Source organism: Phoca vitulina, unplaced genomic scaffold, assembly GCF_004348235.1.
Source record: "Phoca vitulina isolate PV1807 unplaced genomic scaffold, GSC_HSeal_1.0 scaffold1, whole genome shotgun sequence".
NCBI classification, from domain to species: Eukaryota; Metazoa; Chordata; class Mammalia; order Carnivora; family Phocidae; genus Phoca; species Phoca vitulina.
Genome location: NW_022589704.1, coordinates 79,600,899 through 79,627,469, shown reverse-complemented (window position 1 = coordinate 79,627,469; position 26,571 = coordinate 79,600,899). Strand labels below are relative to the sequence as shown.

The 26,571-nt window shown below is 44.4% G+C and overlaps 1 protein-coding gene across 3 annotated transcripts in view; it reads left to right on the top strand.

Annotated features, from left to right (window-relative positions):
• Positions 1 to 26,571, top strand: part of KIF5C (kinesin family member 5C) — a 138,595-nt gene that overhangs the window by 88,980 nt on the left and 23,044 nt on the right. For all 3 annotated transcript variants that reach the window (XM_032410769.1, XM_032410789.1, XM_032410779.1), the window contains exons 13-21: positions 4,378 to 4,446; positions 6,349 to 6,555; positions 8,670 to 8,816; positions 15,313 to 15,501; positions 19,434 to 19,551; positions 21,666 to 21,742; positions 22,830 to 22,939; positions 24,972 to 25,073; positions 25,302 to 25,362. In XM_032410769.1, coding sequence (XP_032266660.1) covers positions 4,378 to 4,446; positions 6,349 to 6,555; positions 8,670 to 8,816; positions 15,313 to 15,501; positions 19,434 to 19,551; positions 21,666 to 21,742; positions 22,830 to 22,939; positions 24,972 to 25,073; positions 25,302 to 25,362 — 1,080 coding nt within the window. The remainder of the gene's footprint in view (positions 1 to 4,377; positions 4,447 to 6,348; positions 6,556 to 8,669; positions 8,817 to 15,312; positions 15,502 to 19,433; positions 19,552 to 21,665; positions 21,743 to 22,829; positions 22,940 to 24,971; positions 25,074 to 25,301; positions 25,363 to 26,571) is intronic.

Genomic DNA, 26,571 nt, shown 5'->3' with positions numbered 1-26,571 from the left:
CTCAGAGTGCTTGGGGACACCTCCGGTTTGGCTGAAACAGCTTTGTTATGTTAACATTGTCATTAATCTTATAGGCCTATCTATTCTGAGTGAAGCTCAGTCTGCATCACCTTTACAAGCAAAATGTGAGGCTAGTTCTGCTTATCTGTGACTCTGGGAATTCACATTGTAACCACAGCGGTAAACTGGGGGCACCCTACCCTTCTGGTAACCTATTTAATGAGATATTCACACCCGTGAGAGCTGGGTTAATTGCCCTTTAGGCACTTGACATACTGTTATCCTTCCATTTCTAACCAGATATGATTATGCAAAACGTCAAAGTAAGAGAAAAAGAAGATCAGTAGTAAGTTAACAGTGTATGCAAGTTCTTGATTTCTCCAAAGAAATGCTATTGTTTAAACATACTGCAATTTTCTTTTTCATTTTAAAATTGATGGGTTCACTTTAGTAAAACCAAAGAATTTTGGATGAGGGATGATAACCTGATTCTATACTTTGTTTTCTATGAATGGACTCCTGCCATAGTTGGAATTGGGATCATCTACTTTGGTAGCATAAGGAGCATTCACTGATCCGAGAGAAATGTTAGGGTCTTGAATGCAGCTTCTGAGATGTAGCGATGAGGACTGAGTCATGAGAGGAGAAAATGCCATGCCTTGGGGGTATTCAGTTGGTAGCTGGCAGAGCTGAACCTAGAGTCTCTGCCTCCTGATGACAAGCCTAGGACACTTCCTGTTATATCATTTTCCTATAGCACATGCTTTGAAGACCCTCTAAAGCACACATTTTGAAGTTAGCATTTGTGGTCTATCACAGGGGGTTGCTGAGATCTGAGAGAGTACTGAGCCCACAAGCCTCAGCCAGAGAGGGCACCAAAGCTGGTGGTCTGACCTTAGAGACTCTGCCCATGGACTGCCTGATTATGTTTTATCAGCTGTCATTCTTATTTGTCCTCCTGTTAAAGGTTCTAGAAGGTATTTCATGCTTCTGTTGAGATAGGTAGTTTGATACCTTTGAGAAAACATGGGTTGGGACAGGGCATCTTCATAGATTATTGAGTGGTGGAGCTGAAAGTACCTGGGTCCAGATGAGAAGCTAGCCCAGTTACGTGGGGGTTACGTGACTTGCCCAAGTTTGTATCACCTGTAGGTGGCAGAGGGGGAATGAGGTTGTGTATCTTCTGACTCCCAGTGCTGTGGTATTAGCCCTTTAAATGAGGAACGTGTCAACCCTCATGAATCTAATTAGAATGTGGTGGGAGAAAGACTACACGATCTCCTCCCAGCCGCCCCCTCTGCCCCTCTGTCCTGTCCCTCCAGGGGTCTGAGGACAGGTACTGTCCCAGGCAGTACTGTGTGATGGAAAAACATACACTTTAGAGTCAGACTGTGTCTTAATAATGCTGAGGCTTGGACTGATGAATGGCCTACCCTGCTGAAGATGTTTTTCTCATCTGCAGCATGGGGCTCATATCTGTGCCCTCAAAAAGTTGCAGGAGGGATTACAAATTTCTAGTGTGTAGCAATTGCTCAATAAATAGTAGTTCCTTTCTCTTCTGGGTTCTGTTTACTTAAGGGAGAACACATCTTATGTGGTATGGGGGCGGTGCAGAGGTGCTTGCAAGCAGGGTTATAAGAAGAGCAAGTTGGTGTTGGCACTGTTTCTTTTATTTCTCATCCCCAATACTAGTGTTCTGTTGGAAATGTGTGAGAGGAGTTAAGTGTAAGTAGAAATATGTTGAACCGTATTTCACTGATTACCATTTGAACGAAAACATTTTTTATAATTAAAGGTGGCCAGTGACCAACTGACAGCTCACCATTTCACATATAAGAAAATTCAAGAATAAGAATATTTTCTTTTAAAAGATTTTATTTATTTATTTGACAGAGAGAGACACAGCAAGAGAGGGAACACAAGCAGGGGGAGTGGGGGAGGGAGAAGCAGGCTTCCCGCTGAGCAGGGAGCCCGATGCGCGGCTCAATCCCAGGACCCTGGGATCATGACCTGAGCCGAAGGCAGACGCTTAACGACTGAGCCACCCAGGCGCCCCAAGAATATTTTCTGAAAAGTGCTTTGAGATCTGTTATATATGGACTAGGTCTTAAGAGTCAGCATCAGAGTGAGCATGTTCTAAGAAATGCACTTGAATGTATGGATATAGACTACACAGCACATTTTATTCTGGAAGTTTTGAAAAAAATTTAAAGATTATGGTAGACTCTGCTAATTCCTTGGAGAAGTTGCCTTAATAAAGGGTAAGTGCAGTCTTGGAGGGGTCTCTGGTACAAGTGATTCATGTTCTTACAATGTAATCCTTGTTTCCTCACATCCTTCCCAGATGGACTGGTGGCCCTTGGTTTCTTGCTGTACCTCAAAAATCTTTGCACCTGGCTTTTCACCTGTCAGGGAGGAAGCCTACATTTTCAGGCTTTGAAGTGAACACAGTCTAAGAACAAAGGGCTGGCTTCACTGTTCTGCTGCTCTCCTGATTTCTATCACTTGTAGCCCTTGCTTACGTATCCCAGGGGAAGGGATGGTAGCTCCCTGATGTTAAACTCCTTGAGTCTTTTATGTTAAGTTGTTTAATATTTATATGCCAAGGAACATAAACACAAAATTGTTCCTGGTAACTGACATTCTAAGTTTATAAAGAAGAAGAGGAAATAGTCTCCTAGTTGTGCAAGTACCATTTTTTGGCAGCTTTACTCTGGTGTAATTTCCCTAATTCTCCCGCCAGAAATCGGATTTGGGGAGGAAAGTCATGAGCATTTTACTGAACCATTAAAGAAACATGGGTGTGAAAAGTTCAGGTAGAAACAGGGCTCCCCAAACAGAGAAATAAGGCCCAAAGATGTTCTACACAAGGGAAAATGAGATACAGTCCTGTAATCCTGATTTTGGGATTTTCTTGCTTCACAGAAAGCATTCACTGTGACACTGAGTCAGTCCAATGCAAATATATGCATAGACATGACCAAATAGGCTAGGGAATATCCATCCCATGGACAACTGGGCTTCTGCGACCCAGGAGACCCTTGAGTCCACCCCTGTAACCTCACCTCTGGAAAAGCCAAAAGGTGCGGTGCAGAATTTTTCTGGGCTGCCCTGAGAACACCTGGCGGCACAGAGAAGGACCCCAAATACTGAATCTGACTCTGCTTGGGTTTAGAGCCTAGAAGTGTTATCAAATAGGATTTTTCTCCTGTTTTTAAAGGAGGGTACACGTGAAGCCAAGTTGTTCTTCGCTGGCTAGGCTTCACATTTGCATTTGAATTCATGAAAACCTTTGTAGGGAAGGCTGAGCCCCCCGTGGTGAAATGTTGTCTGCCTGCTGCTTTGCCCAGGCTGGGTGGACGGCGCGCCCCGGGAGAGGCACACGCCTTAGCACCGGCCCGTGAGGCGGGGGAGGCGGGGGAGGCGGGGGAGGCGGGCGCTCTGGCTTTTGTGGCAGCAACACCTAGTGGCAGGAAATGAGAGTGAGGGAAGCAAATTGCCTTTGGGGAGATCATTTCCCACTTTAATGATAGGCCAGAAAGTAAGCATTACTTTCCCCCACTTCCTAGAGTTTTGTTTTGTTTTTTTAGACTGGCAAGAAAATTAACTTTTTAATTTTTTTAAAGATTTTTTTTATTTATTCATTTGACAGAGAGAGACACAGAGAGAGAGGGAACACAAGCAGGGGGAGAGGGAGAGGGAGAAGCAGGCCTCCCGCCGAGCACGGAGCCCGACGCGGGGCTCAATCCCAGGACCCTGGGATCATGACCCGAGCCGAAGGCAGACACTTAACGACTGAGCCACCCAGGCGCCCAAGAAAATTAACTTTAATCAAGAGGGAGATCTGCTCATGCTGAAGATTAATTCTCTAGTGAATGTTTTCCCATCTCTCTAAGTAAGAGATTTGAGGTGGAAATACGGGTCGCTCCTACTGATCTAGTGGCAGCATTCCTGGTCATTGATGTGTTTGACGAGATTTGGAATATGAATATATTATAGTGCAGATGGTAGAAGTTCACTGCCTTATTTTTTGTTAGTGTCTTTGAATTGGGAGGGATAGCTCCAAAGTCCCTTTTGATTCCCAAACCCTAGATCTCTGATTTCTGGATGAACAGGAGTTGAGTTGAATGTGTAGGATATTATATATCCCAGAATACCCAGATGTTTCACCTGCTGAGAAAGATGGGCGCAGAGGTATTTTAACCAAATCAAGATCCCAGAGCCAGTCTCTCATCTATGGGGAAGCACCTCACCATTCCCTTCATCTTATTAGCAAGCTTACAGCTGAGACCCTGGTATCCGAGTGTCGTCGGAAAACCAGGATATCAAAAATGACATAACTAACCCAAAAACATTAAACATGATGTTTCGTTTCAGGATGATGAAATTAACCAGCAGAGCCAGCTGGCTGAAAAGCTAAAGCAGCAGATGTTGGATCAGGACGAGGTAAAGAATGCAATAAATTTTTTTTATGAAGTTCTCTTATTACTCTTTGTTTTTGATGTTTGTTCCAGAAATTTAATTTGCAAAGAATTTTTTCAAAAATCATTGAATCATGTGGACATTTCTTGGTAGATTTCCTTTCAGTGCCTGTTAAAAGCTGATTTTGGAAAATAAATGTCTGACTTCGTAGAGTTCTGAGGTTTTTGAGAGTGAGTAGCTGGTTGCTACACTTAGTCTTTGAAGAGCAGAGATAAAGGAGTTTGGTGGTTGGGCAAGGGTGATTCTAATTCCTCATACCCAGTGCCCAGCACTCCTGTTGCTTGCTGTTTTAGTTTTTTTCAGCTTTGAAATCAGCCGGCTCAGGTCTTTGATGTACACTATGTTCTCGTGTTATCTTGTAGGAAGTAAAAAACCAAAAAAAAACCCCACAAAAAACAAAAGTAGAGATGGAGGGGAGGGGCAAGCAAAGAGGAAAGGTGTCTAAGTGCTTAACTAGTATGTGTTTGATATAGTGAAAAGGAGGCAAATTGTTTTCAGTCTTTCCCTGGATAGCATTCAGTTCTCCAGTGAATGTCTTTATTGTGTTGTGTTTTGCTAAGTATTTTACAAACAGGAACCTAAGCAAAGGATAGATAGCCAATCTGTCAAACATAGATGATTAGTGCTTCTCTTGCTGAGGACCATCAAAGTATTTTTTTCTCTTTTATGCTTTAGGGTGCTTTCTGCTTTGTTGCTAAAATGCTATGGATTGGATCACCTGATACAATTCTAGCAGGTGGCTTGGGTTCATGACCTCAGTCCCAGCCTTCCCATAGACCTAATTCTCTCTATAGCCATGCCTTTCTTTTCTTCTTCTTTTTCTTTTTTTCCCTTCATTGCTCCAGGACAATGATTATGCCCCCTGTCCAAACACTTTCCCTTGGCAGGGAGATTATCTATGCCTTTGCAATCAGATCAGTCATTTAAAATTGATTTTTCTCTTAGCTTTGGTTGGGTCTTCCATCTGCTTAGTGTTTCCTGCCTTCTTCCTCCCATTCTATTCCTTTGCATCTCTAACTTGGTACAACTGCCTATGATAAACTTACTTTGTGTAACATTTAAAACGCAGTATTTTTTTTCTATACTGCCAAGGCAGTATCTGTTCTATATAGGAAAATCAGAACATACAATAGGCACAAAGATAATGAAAGCATCCACAAGCCTACTCATTCACTTTTAACTAATGTTAATGTTTGGGATATATCCTTCTATACATTCATGACGAATATTAAGAAAAACTGACAGTTGTCCTTTTATGCTGTTTTGGTTGACTCTGAAATTGACCTGTTTACCATGTGGAATAATGATAATGTTAACAAGCCATGCAAGTATTATCGTCCTCAGAGATGACTCCCTTCGTTCTTTGTTCAGCATTTGGAAGAGCCAGCAGCTACTGACTGTAGGGATTTTTGATGTGTAATCAATTCTTTGAGTTTAGCCTAAGCAGCTTTAAACTAAAAAATAAATTAAAAAAATAAAAAAATAAAACAAAAAAACCTGAAAGAAAAAGAAACAGATTTTTGAAGCCTCAATGCTATTTTTTTTTATTATCTAGATATACAGTAGAATTTCTAGTCATCCTGAGCATCCTATGTCTGCTTTGTTTTGAGAGTGAGTGTGTGAATGGGGCGGGAGAGGGCAAAGGGAGACAGGGAATCTCAAGCAGGCTCCATGCTCAGCGTGGATCCTGACAGGGCTCAATATCATGACCCTGAGCCAAAATCAAGAGTCAACGCTTCACCGACGGAGCCACCCAGGCGCCCCCCCCACCAGTCTCTTTTTAAAATTACTTTATTTTGGATAGAGCACAGCACAGAAACCCTTGAACATTACGTTTACCAGTTCCATACCATCTCATTTCCCCAGCTTTTGGCTTCCACGAGAAGAGACTATGAGAAGATCCAGGAAGAGCTGACACGTCTCCAGATTGAGAATGAGGCAGCCAAGGATGAAGTGAAGGAAGTTCTCCAGGCCCTAGAAGAGCTGGCTGTCAATTATGACCAGAAGTCTCAGGAAGTGGAGGACAAGACCAGGGCCAATGAGCAGCTGACTGATGAGCTGGCCCAGAAAACGGTTGGAGCATATGCGTCTAGGGGATGGGACTTTCGGCGGCCACTCCTGTACTTAATGTTGATGTCTGTTGACAGACACTATGTAGGGAGGCAGTTGGCAGAGTGGTTTTTCAGTGTTAGAGGCATTCTCTGAAATCTTCCAATAATTGAAGTACTTCATGTAGGTGACTTTTGTCTACTCATTCTGGAACTGAGGATTGTTTTATATCCAGGGATTTTATAACGTTAGCAGGGATGCCTTGTGAATTGTCAAGAGAGTGCAGACTTTGGAGCCACAAAAAGCCTAGTTAACATGGTGACTTTACAACTGTGAGGCCTTAGTTGAGACATTTAAACTTTGTAAGTATTCATTCCCTTATCTGTAACTAATGGCGTTAATAAAAGGCTCCTTTCAGTACATGAGAATCAGAGACCATTGATACAAAGCACTTAGTGAAGGCCCGTGCATGTGCTACAATGCCAGTAAGTACATCGCAGATATTAGAGTACCAAGTGAGTGTGAGTGACCGATGGAAGGTATGGATTCCCCTTCTTGTTTACACCCTCCTGGATAAACCCATTCCTTCCCCACAGCTTCCTGTCCTAGCCGAGGACTGATGGTCCTGGTTGGTTTGTTGGCCTGTTTTAAGCCGGTGCTTCCGTCTGCCCATTTCCTAATTTTCAGATTCTCCTGGGGAAGGATGCAGGTTGTGTACAGTGAGCTAGCAGCAGGGCCAGCAAGCATTCGGTGAGGTGGTGGCGGTGGGATGTTTCCATTTTGTCCTTTTCTGCTTGGAAAACGGGTGGGGGGAAGCTGAGTGGCTGTAACTGGCTGCCCTTGGCACTTCGGCCCAATGGCCTGGTATCATGGGATTGTGCCCAGCCTGCTGTGTGGAGAACATCCAGTCCTCCTGGGCAAGGAGAAGCAGATGGTGCAGGAAAGCGCTAATCTGCTGACCGTAGAGCTGACGGGAAATGCTCCTAACTCTGTGTACGCAACTGCACGAAGGAAGGCTTTTTATAAATGGCTTCCCAAGATGGGAACTACTGCTTCTGTGGCCTTTAAACACTGAATGAAATAAGCAGTGGCAATGCCAAAACCAAACCAAAAAGAAGCAGGAAAACAAACCAGAAGTCACCTAGGAAAGGAGGAGACTTCGGTTTTCTCTGCTTACTGTTTTCTGCAGGATTCTTTAATGAGTCCTTCATATTAGTTGTATCTCAAAACAATGAAGCATTTTCCATAATACAGTTCTTATTTTCTGCCAAGCCCAAGGATTACTAGACTGGTTTAGAGTACTATTTTTAGTCAGATCCTGAAAAAATGCTCTAGTATAATAACCGAGTATGGCAGACTTGCATACGTGTCTTTGCATTAAGCTCCATAGCTCTGTAATTTAGCGAAATTATTTTCTTTGTTGGCCGAGGTAGTACCAAGACGTCAAAATATGGCTATTCTGGTGATGTGGAGATTCGTTAAGTTAGTTAGTTCTAAATATCTACATACATGAGGGATGGAAAAGAGATGGGTTGTTGATGTTTGGCAGTAAAATGGAGCTACTGCTCTACACTAAGATGAAGACTCGGCCAATTTTGAGAAGAGATGAAGAGTGTTCAATTCGGCTTCATTGGGAAGATTCGAAAACTTTTTAAAAGTTGTTTTCTAAACTCAAGAATGTCTCTCTGGGCCTTCCTGACCCGTCTGTTATGAAATCAGATGGGAATTTCTGGAAATGGTCCAGGGAGCAGGTTTGTTTGGATGTGGAGGTAGGGATGCTTGCAGGTGTGTTTGGACCCTGGAGAATGAGGACTGAAACAGAACATCTCGTGGGTAGGAAGACACAATCACACCTTATCAACCTGAGGGCTCCTTTTGGACTCTATTCTTAATAACATTTCACTGACCTGCAAATTGTCATGTGATATGTAGACATAACATATCAGGCCAAGTCAGATTCTCCTTTTTATCAAAGAAGGCGGTGCTATACTCTAGTTTGACTTAATAGGACTCTTTTGTTGAAATTGCATGAAATGGTAAAAGAACTCCATCCTACATTATGTTGTTATTCTTTGCAATGCAGTGGGTATGAATTGATGGGCAGCTCTTTTAATTTGCTGTTAAAATGTGTTTTTCAGACGACATTGACAACCACACAGAGGGAGCTGAGCCAGCTACAAGAGCTTAGCAACCACCAGAAAAAGAGGGCTACTGAGATCCTGAATTTGCTGTTGAAGGATCTGGGGGAGATAGGTGGAATTATCGGCACCAATGATGTGAAGACTGTAAGCCAGCCCCTCTCTTATCCTCTCTACCTGCTCCTATAATGGTGTGATCCTAAGCAAGCAGGATCTGTGTTTTGTTCTCCTAAGTATCCAGTGCTCAGCGTAGCGCTTTGCACCTGCCACATGCTTGGTAATACTGGAATGAACAAACCAAGGGCTGATTGAATGACTAAGTGAATGATTGGCTGGGTACCGCGGAGGAGAAAAAATTACCTTTCACATATAGGAAATGTCTTCAAATTTTGGTAGGCCTTATACACATCGGATTATTTCTCAAACTTATATGCTAATGTCACAGGAGTTTGGAATTGGATAGGTTAAGCAACACTTCCAGTCTCAGAACTGTGTTTCTCCTTTTTTGTGAAAACTCAACAGAATGAAAATTCCCTAGCCAATCAGTATGAATTAGAAAAGCTTTCAGCTGAAAGTAATAGGATTCTAACAGTGGCTTAAAAAATAAATCCACATTTAATTATTCACAGTATGAGAATTCTGTGCAGAATTTGCTATTCAGGTTGTGATCTGTATCACCTGGGAGTTTGTTGGAACTATAGACTCTTGGGCCACTGCAGACCTACTGAAGTTAGAATCTGCATTTTAACAAGATTGCCTGGGTCAGTCTAACCTTATTCAAGTTTCAGAAGCAAATTTTGATCCAGTGTCTCAACAATGTCAAGGATTCAGGCCTTTTCTTTCTTTCCTTTCTGCTTTCGTTAGCTTGTCACCTTTTGACATCTGCAGACATTTGTGTCATGATATAGCAGGACAGCCGCTATAGCACCAACCGTCTTCTCTTCACACAACCATATCCAAGGCAGGATGGGCTGAAGGGGCAGCCGGCTCTCATCAGGAGGGAACTATATCCCATAAGTTCCTAGTAGATGTCCCCTTATACCTTATTAGCCAGCATTGGGTCACATGGTCACCTCAAATTGCAAGAGAAAAAGGGAAAGCAAAGAAAATAGTACTGCTGTCATTGGCTTCAGCCAACTGTGGTTAAGTCCCTGGAGTTGTGCACGTTGGTACCACTGACAGCAAGGAAGTAAGGGAGGTGGGGAGAAAGGGGGGGTATGAAATTGTCCGTGAGCTAGGAACAGAGGGACAAGAGCGCGCACAGAATGTCATCAGCCAAGAACAATTATCAGTTAGCTGCAGCATGGAGAGAGAGGGATCTAAGATGGAGATTTTTTTTAAATAGCTTTATAAGGGTATAGTCTGAAAAGTTTTGATATATTATACTCTCATAAAACCATTACCACGGTAAGATAATGAACATATCCATCACCCTCAACCGTGTGTGGGACTGTTTCTGGTCTCTAGTCTATTTTATTGATCTAATTGTTATGCTAAAACCACACCGTTTTGATTTCTGTAGCTTTGTAACAATAACACCGCCCCAGGTACAGCCTGACCACTGATGCATGGGGCGGATTTTGGCAAGCCAAGGAATGGTATTACATTGCTCGGTTGCCGCTTCCAGAGCCCCTGACATCAAATTCTTTGAGGTTAGCCTTTTAAAAGGCTGAGTTCTACATCAGTCTGCTTTGTGGGAACACTCAGGTTTTGAGCTGGGATTGTTAAATACTAGAAAACGCCCCCCAATTCCTTCTGTTTATAGACACTTCTGGGAAACATAGAAATCCCTTCTTTGATGATATCACAGATCTAGGCTTAGAGTATACGACCTCTTGTAAACCTAATCGTTCTTGCATAGAACCTCTACTGTAACTGAATATTTCATTCAGTTTCTGAATCTTTGCGAATGAATCTAATTTTAGCACAGAATTCTCAGATACTATAAGATTAACCCTATTCAGCTCCAGTTTGGTGGCTTTATGTTTGGGGATTTAATTTTTAGAAGCATGCATTGGTGTTGCGCTTCTGAGGTTTGGGTGATTAAGTGGCCCATGCAATATGAAGGTGGAGCTGATTTATGAGAAGTTGGTGCCTGCTGCTGATAACTATAAAGGGAGATATTTTTATGCTACGTTCTAAAATAGAGCTGATGAGAAATGCTAATGAAATCAAGGAATGTCTGGGTGCTTCGGCATTAAAAAAAGAGTCTTTACCTTTGGGAATCTGAAGTATGATTGAGATCATTTTTAAGTACTTAGCTGGATGTTTTCAGGATATTTTTGGATTCCAGACATTGGATGCCTTAGTTAATTTCATTGATAACTAGTTATTTTCATTGATAATTCTCACTCACAGAGTATCATATTCTTAATCACTCTGAGTTTTTTTTCTTTACAATTATGATTTAATCATTAGGGTAATGAGAGCTAAAGGGTAGGAGCTGTGTGACTTTGGGCAATTCACTATACTTCTCAGGCTTCATTTTCCTGATTTGTGCAATGACAAGATGAGCCCACATTATCTTGCAGGTTGTCAGCTCAGAAATTGCATGAGTTATACATATATTTCTTAGATCTACATTGTGGCTATAGAGTATTGGTTATGAGTACTCAATTGATAGAACTCTTTTATCGAAGAAAATGATCAGATCAGGGAGACCTTTGTCAGTGATCTTGTTTTTCTTCTTAAAACCCTATTCAGTTCCCACACGGTGCCTCCTGGGATGAGGGGAAAAAATACTCTCATTTCCAGAATATAACAGGCCCAGACAGCAGGGAAACAGAAGAACCCATATTTCTCCAGCTCTGTCATGTCTTGAAACATTTTCAGAGCCCAGGCAGTACTTTGTTTAGTCTACAAAACAAGATGAGACCGCCCAGTGATGAGATGAGCCTAGAGTTCACTTTCTCTGGATTTATTAGTGAGCTTCCTCTTCTTGTCTTTTGCCTATGTCACCAGGCTTTCTTTATTTTTATTTTTTTTAAGATTTTATTTATTTGAGAGAGAGAGAGAGAGAGAAAGCACGAGCAGGAGGGAAGGGTAGAGGGAGAAGCAGGCTTCCTGCGGAGCAGGGAGCCCAACGCGGGGCTCGATCCCAGGACCGTGGGATCATGACCTGAGCCGAAGGCAGACGCTTAACTGACTGAGCCACCCAGGCGCCCCAACCAGGCTTTCTTTAAAACAAAGTTTTCCAGAAGTCTAGAATAGGAAGTTGAGGTAGAGTAAATGAAATGGATTGGATTAGCTGCCAGATTTTCTTTCGACTTTGGGTCTGGGTGAGGTGGAGGTGAAGAATTTCAGGCAGAGGAGGGGCCCCGGGCCCCAGCAGCCTTTCACAGGGACCTTTCTGTGGCTGGGCCAGAGATGCAGATAAACTGCTCCAGATTCTGGGCCTGAAATCAACCCTCACCATCAACAGCTCCATTCCTATCAGCCTCTTCCATACAGCCTTGGGTCTGTTGGGGCCAGGCTCTTGCCGCCAGGCAGGCTTGCTTCTCCAGTCCCCTCCTGCCTATCAAGCTCTTGGAAACAACCAAATCATGACTTAGCTCTGTGCTGTACTGACAAAGAAAATGGACATTTCTGAACATTAAAAAAAAAAAAAGAAAGAAAAAAAAGACTTCTAGTCCCATTCTGACTTTTAGGTGTTGGAATGTGAACAGTCACCTCACTTACCTTTTACTTGGCCTAGAAATGGCACCTTACACAATAACTCCATGCTCCTGAGCCCTGGGGTGGGTAGGGATGGGGGTGACTCCTTGGTAGACAGGGTAGGAGGGGCAGGCAGCACCTGCATGCCCGTGTAAAAGCAGCCTCTTCTCCTGGCTTAGTCAGCTCTGCTGGATCACGCAGCTTTAGTGTGTACTGCTGGAGTCGTCAGACCCAGGGGAGAGTCAGAAATAACATGTTAGGTACAAACTTGATTCTCCCTTTTGAAATAACAGTGTACTGGGATTGCTAAAAACTTTGAATTTACTTGAATGATTGAATATATGAACTCTTAAGTGGTTAAGACAAAACAAAACAAAAACAAAATCAACAAAAAAAATCTTTAGGGTAAAACCGTTTGGAGTAACTTTTTTTGTTGTTGTTGCCCATCAGATTCAAAATCTCCTCTTAGATTTCCTAGGACACAAGTAGGCTCCAGAAGTTATGGTTCCGGTTTGGGGGGGGAAAAACATCCAGCTTTCATTTTGGAGGAAGCCCATTATTGTGTGTACTATTCTACTCTTCCCCAGTGCACACGGGATCTGGGCATGGCGTACAAAGTGTCCTTGTCCAAAGACAGAGCTGGAGAGGAGGAGGTGTTTGTTCTCTTCCCCAAATGCCCTACTTGTTGGTCCAGTGGTGTTTTCCCACCAGGAGCGGGGGGAGGTTGTGAACTCCACATGAAAGAGATGAATGTTCACTTACCTGTCTACAGAAGCTAGACAAATATATAGGACATACCAGGGGAGGCTGAAGAACAAGCTTCTTGTCTCTGTTCCACGTTGGGCCAATCACAAAGGCAGAGGACAAAACTGCACTGAAAGATTGGGGGCGTTTCTCACCTGTTCTCTTCATGCTATTGGGTTGTAAGAAGGAATGCGATGGAGAATGGTGTTGGTAGGCAACTCATTATTGGCAGGCAGAATTAGAAGTGGCTCAGCAAGAACCTCCATTAAAATAAAACTGTAGGGGGCGCCTGGGTGGCTCAGTTGGTTAAGCGACTGCCTTCGGCTCAGGTCATGATCCTGGAGTCCCGGGATCGAGTCCCGCATCGGGCTCCTTGCTCTGCAGGGAGTCTGCTCCTCCCTCTGACCCTCCCCCCTCTCATGTGCTCTCTCTCTCATTCTCTCTCTCTCAAATAAATAAATAAAAAATCTTTAAAAAAAATAAAAAAAAAAAATAAAAAATAAAACTGTAGGTTTTCTTGCTGTTAACATAGGTTCTGCTTTGTGTTGATTTGCCACTGTTGTCATTTAACACAAATACTGTTGTGGAATCCTAGGGAAAGGTTGACACCAAGTTACAGGCACTCTGTGGTCTGGTATACTTCCTATCTGCTACCAATTTTCAGGGTTGATACACGATTCCATATTCCTAGCTCTTAAATGTTTACAGAAAAAAAAACATCATATGATGAGTTAATGACAGCAATGATGACAAAAGTGGGCAGTTATAACGTACTGTGGAACATTAAAACCATATTTGGAATCATTGTCTTAGACCGGATTGAAGCTTCTATTTGTGGGCTGGGTACTGGACGGCGCTCTTGTGTTCTCCTGAGGTGCTAGGCTGCCCTCTGGTGGTTAAACAAAATATGCACACAGTTACTTTGCTCCTCTGATTAATCGACCTTCAAGAGCATGTTTGCATCTTGAGAGCAAATGCGTTTCTATCCCAAGTATCTTGCTTCAGTTTTTGTTTCCGGTTGAGCTCTGAAACTCAGATGCCAATATGAGATCATGCAGAAATGCTGGCTTTCAGAATCTTTCTTTCTAAAGGTGGATTTAGACTGTTAAACTCTCAGGTAATTTTATTTATTTATTTGAGAGAGAGCAGGGGGGAGGGGGAGAGCAAGAGGGTGAAAGCGTCTCAAGGAGATTCTGCGCTGAGCACAGAGCCCGATGCGGGGCTCCAACCTATGACCCTGAGATCATCACCTGAGCTGAAACCAAGAGTCGGACGCTTAACCAACTGAGCCACTCAGGTGCCCCACTCAGATGATTTTAAATAATATAAGCTAGATTCTTGTCTCCTTGGAAGGGGCAGGCACATAGAGACAGCGAAATATTGATTGGTAGTAAACGAAGTCATGTAGGAAAATCTTCACCTAAAAGGGCATTTGGTAACGGCACATTCTTTTTTTTTTTGAAGATTTTTATTTATTTGACAGAGAGAGACACAGTGAGAGAGGGAGCACAAGCAGGGGGAGTGGGAGAGGGAGAAGCAGGCTTCCTAGTGAGCAGGGAGCCTGATGCGGGGCTCGATCCCAGGACTCTGGGATCATGACCTGAGCCGAAGGCAGACGCCTAACGACTGAGCCACCCAGGCGCCCAGTAACGGCACATTCTTAATTCATTAGATTTTTGTTTGTTTTCTTAACTGAAGACTATATAGAAAATCCTTTTAATTTCAACCTTTCCTTATAGAAGCATATTCAAGACATTGGACTACTCTCTCTGAATAGCAGACTATAGAGAACATAATTGAAATTTTGATTGGAGTTCTTATAGGGACTCAGAGTCACCCTTAGAAACACTAGGCCTTGCAACTATTCTAGAAATGTAAGGTATTGGATGTGGAAAGGAATACCTTTTCAGAGTTATCTCTTTTTTAATCTTCAGTGTCTTTTCCCTCTAATATCATGGCTTTCATCCTAAAAATTAATTGTAATGAAAAACCTGGCTGATTGAGGATTATATTTAGTAGAGGTTTTTTAATTCCATCTTACCCAAAGTTTCAGAAAACTTGGGCTATACTTATATAGTGAATATATAGTAATATTTAGCTATCATTTTCAGCCTGTGGTCCTATAATTAGGGATTCCTGAACAGAAATCCAAAGACATCTTGAGGCTCCGTGGACAGATTTTCGGGGCCCCATGACTCTCTGGGAATTGTAAGTAATAGTTGAGTTCATTCCCTCCTGTGCTCAGTTGGCAGACGTGAACGGAGTCATTGAGGAGGAATTCACCATGGCCCGCCTGTACATCAGCAAGATGAAGTCGGAGGTCAAATCCTTGGTGAACCGCAGCAAGCAGCTCGAGAATGCCCAGATGGACTCCAACAGGAAGATGAGTGCCAGCGAGCGGGAACTGGCAGCGTGTCAGCTGCTCATCTCCCAGGTAGGTCACCCCTTTCCCCTCATTTCACTCCCCTGACCTCCTGAAATCTGCTTCCTCTGTGCTCTTCCTGGGTCTGAGGGCGCCTGACAGCGATAGCTGATGGACATCACTTTACGTGAGGCTTGTCCGTGGGCTCCCCAGACAATGAGAGCCCAGGCTTATGCTGAAGGCTAGATAGATTTTGTTGTGTGAATTACATGAATTACCTTCAGTCCCTTTTTAAGGGATGTTTCTACATGTTTCTATCTGTATACGGATACATAAGTAGGTAGGTAGAGATTATGAAGAATGGATGAGATTGGGTGGAATCTAAAACTCCTTGAGCTAAGGCAACATTCCTTCATCTTTTAATCTCTACCACAGGTCCAATTTAATGTGTGAAAACAAACTATTTGCTGCTACTACTATTATTAATAATAGTGCAGGTATCATTTTTTAAAAAGATTTTATTTATTTGAGAGAAAGGGAGCGCGCGTGTGCACGCACACACACAAGTGGGGGAGGGGCAGAGGCAGAGGGAGAGCAGACTCCCCGCTGAGCAGGGAGCCCGATGTGGGGCTCAGTCCCAGGACTCCAAGATCGTGACCTGAGCTGAAGGCAGACGCTTAACTGACTGAGCCACCCGGGCGCCCCACTAGTAGCAGGTAACGTTTTATTGAGCGTCTACAATGCTCCACACACTGCACTAAGCACTTCATGTGCATTATCTCACTTGATCTTTAAAAAAATCCTGGTGGGCAGGTTTTATTATTATTCCTGTTTTGCAGAGGAGGAAAGTGAGACTCCGAGAGATTAAATACACGGTTCAAACTCCTACAACCAGTGAAAGGCAGATCTGGGACTCAAACCAAAGCATGGGTGAACACAAAGCCTTGAAGGGATTTTCGAGCCCCAGGGCACATTTCGTCTGCTCAGTGAGGTCCGGCTGTTCTTCTGCCCGTTGAAATGGCGTTTTCATTTTAGTGGGGTGGTTTCGGAAAAGAGCAGCCTCGTTTCTGGTCTGCCACTGATACCTGAGCTTGGTGTTTGGGGCTTGAGACTTCTGGGAGGGTTGCCGTGAGGGCTGCTTCACAGCCTTAGACCAGGCATTAAAACAGCTGAAATCATTTGCGGGAAACTGATACCAGCAGGGAGTGGTGTATCAAATAATACTGAGAGACAAAAGCGTACGTCATTCTGGTATGCTTGTAAACATGGTAACATGTCATCATGCAACCAGCTCCAGCCACCTCGTCTCCCACCATAGTAATCTAACAGATGCAAATTAACACATCAAGTTTCCATTTTATAACCAGCGTAATAAGCAAAAACGCATTGGAAAGATTATTCAGTGTTGGTGTGGGATAGTGAAATTTATATACATTGCTGAGAAAAGTATAATTTGGCCAGTCGTTTTGGAAAGCACCTTGGGAATCAAAAACCACAAAAATGTAAGTACCTTGGTCCAGTAATTTCATTTATGGTATTTTTCATTGGTAATGAAAATGCAAAAATTTTATTTTATATGTTTATTTCCTGATTAAAATGTGCAAAGCCTATATGGAAGATGTTGACTGCAATATTACTTACGTTATAATAAAATAAATTACCCAAATATCTATTGATAGGCTAATGACATTAAGTTACATGGAAGATTGCTATGCAGCTCTTAGAAAAAATTTATAAAACATAGCCATTTGCGGGGCGCCTGGGTGGCTCAGTCGTTAAGCGTCTGCCTTCGGCTCAGGTCATGATCCTAGGGTCCTGGGATCGAGCCCCACATCGGGCTCCCTGCTCCGCGGGGAAGCCTGCTTCTCCCCTCCTTCTCCCCCTGCTTGTGTTCCCTCTCTCGCTATGTCTCTCTCTGTCAAATAAATAAATAAAATCTTTAAAAAAAACAAAAAAAAAAACAAAAAAAAAAACATAGCCATTTGGAAAGTATGATTATGTAAAGGTAAATGAAAATGAAAGTGCTCAGTTATGTTTATGCTGTGCCTTGTAACTTTATACAGTATGCATTCATACAGATAAGACCAGAGAATAGTTGATAAATTAAGTATGGTTTACGGGTGGGGGTGCCTGGGTGGCTTGTCGGTTAAGGGTCAGACTCCTGATTTTGGCTCAGGTCACAATCTCAGGGATATGGGATTCAGATCCATCAGCTCCGTGCTCAGCACAGAGTCTGCTTGTCCCTCTCCCTCTGCTCCCCACCCCCCCCAAAACAAATAAATAAAATCTTAAGAAAAAAAAAAAAAGAGTGGTTTATGGGTGAAATCTATACCACTTCTTTCTGGATTTGCTTTACTATTTGACATTTTTATAATCTAAAAAATTGGAGAAAATGATAAACACTAGGGCAGAGTACCTGCACCTCAAGTCTGATATCCAGGTCACCTCTTGTACTGATAGCATGTGCTTTTGGCCAGTCCTGCCCCTGACACTTGGAGACCAAGGCAGGAGTACAAATAGAGGCCCCTCAGTCTGCAGCCCACTGTCTTCCCTTTCCATCTGGACGCACCGGCCCTTCTGTCCTTTGGGAACTGATAGCACCGTGTAACTGTCAGCTCTCATCTGTGTGAATTGATGACAGGAGTGCCGTGCCAGCCCTGGGAGTGGCCTTTAGGGCCACTGGAGTAGGGAGCTTCTGGGTTTCCAGTCCTCAGAGTGTGGTCTGGAAGGGGACATGGGTTCCATGTGGCATGCCCCCTTGGCATATGCATTGTTTGCTCAGTGGAGTGAGTGAAGCCAGAGGATGGCCGCAGTGGGGTGTTCACAGTGTGGGGCCCAGGACTGAGGCTCCAGCTGCCCAAGTCTGAGAGTGACATTGACTTTGGGCATATGAGATCAGAGTCAAGAATATTAGCATATTAGAATGTTAAAGGATAGCTGTGTTAGTGCTTTCTCCATTAGCAACGAATTACAGCTTTCTGTTGGGTGCTACTTTGTACTCTGTTACAATTTACACAGAACCAAATACTTAATGATTATTTCCTGGGATTCAAAAGTAAGAGAAACCTTGGCTCTTTATTTTCTGACGTAATCTAAGGAATCTGACAAAATATTTCCAGCTAAAATGCTATTATTTTCTTTGTTTACACTCAGCCTTTTCATCAAAAGCTGTGCTTATAACATGACTGCTCTAACTGAGTCCCATTTCCCAGAGGTTATTTCATGAGTTTAGAGCTCAGTCTCCAGGGTTTTCCTGCCTTAATGTGAACATGGTACATCTTGAGCGGGGTGAGTTTCTACGTATTTCCATCTGCTGGAAAGGGCCCACTGTCTTTATTCAGTCAATGAGCTTCCATTCATTCATTGGTTCCACTAATATTTATTAAGCATTGACTCCATATGCTCATGGAGCTGACAAGTAAAAAGAAATAGATAAATCATGTCGAATTGGGTGCTGTAAGAAAATGTTGGGACCCGAGTGATAAGGACTCTGGGTGGGTAGGGTGGAGCGCTTCCTAGGGAGAGGAAAGATGTAAAATGCAAGGTCTCTGAGACACGGGAATTGGTGTGTTTGAGAGACAGGAAAAGAAAAGACACAATATTTGATTCTGGAGACAGAATCCAGAGGTGCTGGTTCCAAGAATGAAGCCTCTGCCCTAGACATTTTCCCAGTTCTTTTCTTTCCAGCACACTGTTTTCTACGAGGAGAAAAACCAGCTTGGGCTTTGGCATCTCGCTTAAGTGGATGGTGAGGAGGGGCATGGCGATGAGAGGGGTCGGTGGGGAATGAAGCAGAGGAACACAGAGAGGAAGCAGAGGGCCATGTTAGTCTGTGGTCACAGATCCCAAGCCAAGGGCAGAATATGCATCATGTGGGAGCTGGTACTCGAAAAAGGGACTCAAGAACTCCTCTATTGCATTTTCCCGTCGGACAGCCCCAGGCAAGCCAGGAAGGCCATTGCTGGTCACTCACGCCTCCTTCTCATCTATTTGTTTATTTAAAGCATGAAGCCAAAATCAAATCCCTGACAGACTACATGCAGAACATGGAACAGAAGAGGAGGCAGCTGGAAGAGTCCCAAGACTCGCTCAGTGAAGAGCTGGCCAAACTCCGAGCCCAAGGTAAATAGTCGACTACTTTGCAGGTATTGAGCTCTTGGCCTACATCACGCTCTCTAGTTGGCCGAACTCATGATGTTTAGTTTTGGTCAATTATACCCTTTCTAGATCTGCTGAAAACAATGGAATAATTGGGGGGGGGGGATAAAAAAAAGAAAAAAGAAATATCTAGAAGATTGCCCCCACCCAAAATCTACTCCTCTTCCCACTTTCCTTCAGTCTACCCTGTTGCCTGAGTCAGAATCTTCTCTCTTCCACCTCCTGCCTCCAGTCTGTCCCCATGACCTGTCCATTGGACCTGCCAGACGCTTGTCTGCTTCTGCTCATCTCCACCTTCATTTTTACTATCCTTAATCCTAATTAAGAGTTGTGGCTACATCCATCTACGGAGGCTCTCACCCCATCTGCTCCAGGCCGGCCGCTGTGCTGCATCCCAAGGAACTATTCTAAAATCACCTTCGATCTTGCGCCTAATCCCATGCCTCTGACCCTTCCGTGGTGTCCCACTGCTCTTAATATAGAGTCTGAACTTCTACCAATGGCTGCCTGCACCTTCCATCTTTGGAAACAGCTCTTCCCTTTGCCGGACAGCCTCCTGATGCCCTTTGCTTAGGGAAGTGCCTGACACATAGGAAGTGCTCAATAGATACGAATAAATAGAAGAAATTCAAGAAAGGTAACTAGAAACAAACCAGAACAGATTTAAGAACAGACACATTGTGGTGAAATGGAAGACACATACCATGACTTGCAGTGAAAATTGTTAGAGTCCTTTTGGAAAGCATTTTGAAAATAAATAGTAATAATCATAACACTTGTCATACCTTTTGATCCTCAAATCTCAAATATTCATTGCAAATTCCTTGTATGAGTGGGGGAAAGAAAAGGAAGCCACCTAAATGTCCAGCAGTTAAACGAGCTATGGGATGTTAACAGAACATGTGCTTTGTTTTGGAGATGAAGTACGTGCAGGCTGTGGGGTCATGCTTACAAGGCGTCCTTAGATTAAAGATCATAATGTGTAACCTTATCTTTACTGTGGTTATAACATTTAGGAATCAATGGATACTTGTGTTCCAAGGCCTGCAGATTAATATTTGAAATGAAAATGGTTTTGATAGGGAGTAGGATTGGTGATGATGTCACCCTCTTTTATTTCTTTTATTGTTAATATAGTTACTTGCTCAGTAAATACATTTTGTTTCAAATGCCAAGGCAAATTGAGAAGGATTGAGAACATCCTTACCCCCGCTATGACCTTGTCATGTTTTCTTTATGTGATAATGGATGAATGTTAGAGATAGCATGCTCCCCTCAAGACTTGACATGGAAAGGAACTTTTCTCTCTTGTAAATGGCTTCTGCAGTGGTGCCACGAAGTAGAAATAAAATAGAGGTGAGAAGATCTGAAATAAAGTAGAACAGACTAGCTAGAAAGCGTAATGACTTGAGTGACCATTTTGCTACCCCCTGCCCCCGCCCCAGCCTGCTGCTTGCTCCGTGTGCCCAGTGAGTACCCCTGGTCAAGAATAGGCTGGGACAGGCTCTCCCTGGAGGTGTACCACGCACCAACTATGGGGGCCTTCCTGTTTAATCTGGACAGTGTTATTTTATATTTCTGTTTTCTTTGTTCTTGTCCTTAGATTTTGTTTTCCTGCTCTAGATTCTTAGAGAATAAACAGCGTACCCATGGGAGGTACATTAGCTCTTTCTGGAACTCCAATAGTGGCATGCATCCGAATGCCACTGACACTCACAGAGTGCTTTCTAATCTGCAAGGCAGGTTACTGTACACCGCCTCAGGTGCTGCTCACCGAGGCCAGGGGCGAGGTCGGACACAGCCGGGGCAGTTCTGACCTCGAGTGGCCCACTCCCAGGTCAGCACCCCTCCCCCTCCCGCCGCCCCTCCCGCTGGAGTGGGCAGCCTCCGTGGGTCAGAAGTCTCCCCCGGGAGGCCCGATCTTGGATAGCATGGTTGTAATTGGTCATGTAAGCTCATGTTTCACTCCGTGGCCTTTCTTCCTTTTTTTTGGTCTTTTATCTTTTTTAAAAATACGTTTACTTTTGGATGTGAGTCCCGCCCGTTAAATCTTCAATCACATTTAAAATTCAAAACAGAAAAAATGCACGAAGTCAGCTTCCAGGATAAGGAGAAGGAGCATCTGACGCGACTGCAGGACGCGGAGGAGATGAAGGTGTGTACGCCGCCCCTTCCCTGGAACCGGCGTGCGTTTGGACTGCGTTTTCTTATTCTAGGAAAATCTGTCTCCTTCGGAGACGTGTGGGGCAGTGTAGGAGGGAGGGGGGAGGGACCAGTGCCCGGCAGGCAGAGCGATTCTCACAGTGCGGCCTGGCCCAGGACTGAGAGGAGGACGGAGGTGTCCAGAAGCCCTGAGAGGTCCGTAGCTAGTAGGCATGCTGCATTAGTCCGGGCTTCCTCCGTGTTCCTGGGGGAGGGAAAGGAGCAGCCCCTCCCAGTCCCCGCGTGGGCCACACTGCCGAGCTGAACTTCTGAGGAAGCATTTGCCCTTCCTGTGAATGAAAGAGAACATCTCTCCCCTTGACCTTTTTAAAGAAGCACTCCAGATTTGGGTTTCCATTGTACACATAGAGAGGTTTATTTTTGGTCACATGTAAAGTAGTGAAGGACAATGTAGGAAAAATGTTTGGGAAATAAGATTTTTAGGTGAATAAAATGAGATATGAGAGGATGTAAGAATTTTGATTCATTTTAGGCAAACCCCCAAGTCCCTGTGGGTGTAAGCCCATAGATAAAAGAGTGCCCATGGCATGAGCCTGCTCCAGCCTCACCTTGATGGGCCCTCCTCCTGGTTTCACATCGCTTCGGTGGAAAGGTCTCTGAATATCACCATAAATCTGTGCAGTGCTCAGGGCAGGGACAATTCCCTAAATTTTACAGGTGAGGAAGTGTGGCTCACACGGGTTACGTGGCTTGCCTATGGGCACCTGGGTGTAGTAAGAGGTCTGTGCCCTCTGATTGACCTGGCGAGAGAAGCCGTGTGGCTCAGGTGAGCTGTAGAAGGTCACAGGAGAGCTTTTTATTTAATTAATGGGCTGATCTAGCTCCTAGGGCCTGCTGGGTTTTATCACAGATCTTTGGGTTTTGTTGTGCCAGTAAAGCAAGGCGGGTTCTGGGGCCCCAGTTTTGGGACTTGCCAGCCAAGGGATGTAGGGTAGGAGGTAGAAGCAATCCAGGGCTTGTCATGGTGTGGGCTGTGAGCCAACGAGCCGGTGACACATTTCTCTTGGCCTGGCTTGCAGAAGGCCCTCGAGCAGCAGATGGAGAGCCACCGGGAAGCTCACCAGAAGCAGCTGTCCAGACTTCGGGATGAAATCGAGGAGAAGCAGAAGATCATCGATGAGATTCGGGAGTGAGTCGGCCCAGGGGCTCTCGGGACAGGGGGGTGGGCATGGCTCTCGGGGCAGCCTGGAAGGACGTGGCTTTGAGCCGAGGGCTGCTGTTCTCGCCCTGCGAGCTCTGTGCTCTGCCCTGTGCGCAGCAGGCTAGACGTGCAGCTTCCGACGTCTCTTCTCCCATCTGGAGCTGAGCCTCCGGGGGCTTTGGTGGGGCAGGCGGCAGGCGGGCGCAGCCGTCCTTCCTCGTCCCCCGGGAGTCAGGGTCATGTCGGTGACTCGGCTGGGTAGACACATGCCCTCGTAGGTGGAGACAGTCTGTAGGAAAATATATACCAAACAAAAACAAAAACAAAAAACAACCCAAACCCTACATTGGTCCTGACTCAGGGATTCTGATAGGCTAATAAATACTCCAGAGAAGACAGTCAGCTCCTGCTGCATCCTCACCCCAACACCTAAATGCTCCCCGCACAACCCTGAGCCACCTGGTCACCTGCACACACTTCTCAGGGCCCCGTGTCTGCTCGTGGACCTGTGGCTTTGCCAGGATGGCGCCCTTGCAGCTTGCCTCTGGTATCACCCCCCGCGGGTCCATTCTCCCATCCCGTCACAGCCACTGAAGAACCCCTGCTCCATAATGACCTCTCCCCTCCTTCTCTCTGACCTTCCTGCCTCGTTGTCAAAACAAGGCAGCAAGCTGGGGAGTGCCTTCTGGATCCTCTCCTCGAGGGTTCTTACATTTTTGCACAGTGAGTGCCTTGGCAATCTTTGAACCTCTTTGCAGAATGTTTTTAATTGCCCCCAAATAAAAGATGAGGGAAAATGAAGAAAACCAGTTATGTTGAAACACAGTTCCATCCACTAACACCCCCACCCTCATCCCCAAGATCTAGACTAAAGCCTCCCTCCGCTCCCACTTTCTGTAGATGCAGAGCCAGATTTCTGTATGGGAAGCAAGGCAAGGTTAAATGAGTTTCTTGGGGTCACACGGCTACGTAGGAATCAAACTGGAGTCAGAGTTTAATTCTCCAGGCTACTGATCCAAATCTCTCTTCACTGTGGGCAAGCTGCTCACACAGCACATTTGCATTTTGAAAGAGGAGAACGGTAACGAAGCAAAGTGTAAGTGCTGTGATCTGGGCTCCGTGCTCACTGCCTACCAAAGGCGAGTCCTTAGCATCGTCTTTGCCCCCCTCCTTTTGGGCCACCCCCATGCTGTTATTCATGTTGTTCTTTCCCCTTCAAGCGTGTCCTGCGTTCTTTATTCTGATTAATCACCCTCGACATGTTCAACTGGAGGGGGACAGTGGGGAGGGAAGGAGGGAGGGTTGGTGAATGAGTTAGTAGATGGAGAAGTTTCCTTGGCCTGCGCTTTCAAACAGACTCTGGACTTTCCTTCAGATAGTGTAGAATCTGTTCCTTTACGGATGCACAGGTAGGGCCATACAAAATGTTTTATAAATACCGCATGCAAATGTTGACCAAGTGCCCCCAACCAGATGGCAAGTTTCTTTTTTTGCCTCAGACCCTGGGCTTTCTTTGTATTTCCTTTCTCTGTACCCACTCCTTGTAGACTTCACACAGTGGCATTGTCCCTGTGTCAGCCAGGAATTTGGACTTAGGGGATGTTTTCAGATCATCAGACCAGAGGGGAAGGGATGGGTGAAATGGCCAAATAAGATTTCCCGAGTGGGTGCGTGCCATCTGTAGGGCAGGCAAAGCAGAATTCTTCTGACCATGCTCTCTCTGTTTTAAAATATCAGCCCTTTTCTAGCTCATTATTTTCCCCCCAAAGCTCTTGTACAAGCCAACTATAAATATAGTCTCAAAGCCTTATGTTTCATGCCTCTGAGATGTTCCCAGAAATTAGTTTTCACTTGGGCAGGGAGGAAGCTGTGAGGTTGTTCTCTGATCCCTCAAAATCCTCCAGAATTGCCGTGTTTATTGCACAGAACTAATGGGGTTGGAACAGAACCATGTCTTTAGCTGGGTGCCTCGGAATTTCAGACTCATGTGCAATGTATTGCTTTTTCCCCTCAATTTCAGTTTGAATCAGAAGCTGCAACTGGAACAGGAGAAGCTCAGTTCTGATTATAACAAGCTGAAGGTAGAGGACCAGGAGAGGGAAATGAAACTGGAAAAGCTCTTGTGAGTGCACCTGAAATATTTCCTCTGTTTCTCTCCTCCCCACAGAGTCTTAGGGATGTCTACCTCTGTGATTCCGATTCCTAAATATTCTGGTTAGGTTGGGCCAATGTAAAAATAGAGCCTATTTCTGTGAGACAGTTAGTTTTATTGATTCATCCATAGGTGCAAATGGTATCTGGAAATCTCTGATGCCCCTTTGGTGGTTCATGATCCCTTTTTGTTTTTTAGATTGCTCAATGATAAAAGGGAACAAGCCAGAGAGGACCTCAAAGGGCTGGAGGAGACAGTGGTATGTCAGCATGTTTCCCAACTCGTTTTAGTCCCAAAGACCCGATTAGTTTGTGATTTGTTGAATTTGTGTGTTCTGAAACTTGTTCTGTGCCCACCTTTCTCACATACCATTTTAAACAAAATATTTAGGCAAATACCACATAGTTAGACATTAAGACAAATACAAATATTTAGACACATCATTTAAACAAAATACCCCATGGAAAAGTGAGAATTGTAGAATTTATTCCCCAGCTCTTGATACCATGATTAGTTGTCAGTCCATCTGTCTGTCTGTCCATCCATCCATCCATCCATCCATCCATCCATGCTTAGTGCTGTAACCAGAGGCCCTGAGTGAGAATTAAACTGACTTGCAAATCAATGCCTGAAACTTTACCGACTTTGCACATTGTGACTTATTTCCATTCAATATTCAAGAACACCTGCTAAGGGCTGGCGTTCTTCTAGGTGCTTGGGTTGTATCAATAAATGACAAAGACAAGACCCTGGCCCTTGTGGAAGCTTGCCTTCAGCTGGGGGTGAGGGGACAGACAGTGAACAATAAGGAAGGAAATCATGACCTCTATTACATGGTTATAGAAAGTGCAGAGGTCCCACAAGGAGGTGATGTTTGAGCAGGGACTTGAAGCAGGTGAAAGAGGAAGCCATGGGGATGTCTGGGGGAAGGGCCTTCCAAGCAGTGGCAATAGCCTATGTCAAGGCCCTGAGGTGAGCCCGGGGTTGGTGTGTTGGAGAATAGCAGGAAAGTCAGCGATGCAGGAAGGAAACAAGAGGTAGGCACAGAAAGATCAAGGCAAGAGTGGTTGTAGACCAGGTAGGGCCTTGAGACCCGCAGGTTTTGGGACACCAGAGTGACAGATCAAAAGGGCTCATCATTTGAAATCCTGGTTTCTCCATCCTACATCTGAATTCATGAGGTTTGTCTGCTCTGGTTGACTTCCATTTCCGCTGCTCTGAGGGCTCTTGAGAGTTCTGCAAAGTGCCACACAGCCTGTGTTTGAAGACAGACTGTCCCAACAGAACCTCTCAATTTGGTGAAAACATGTCCGGTTATTTTACACGATAAAACAACAGACAGACTGTTGTTTAGATACAGTCATACATTTTTTTTTTTTTTTAAGATTTATTTATTTATTTATTTGAGAGAGAGTGAGAACACATGCACACAAGTGGGGGTAGGGGCAGAGGGAGAGAGAATCCTCAA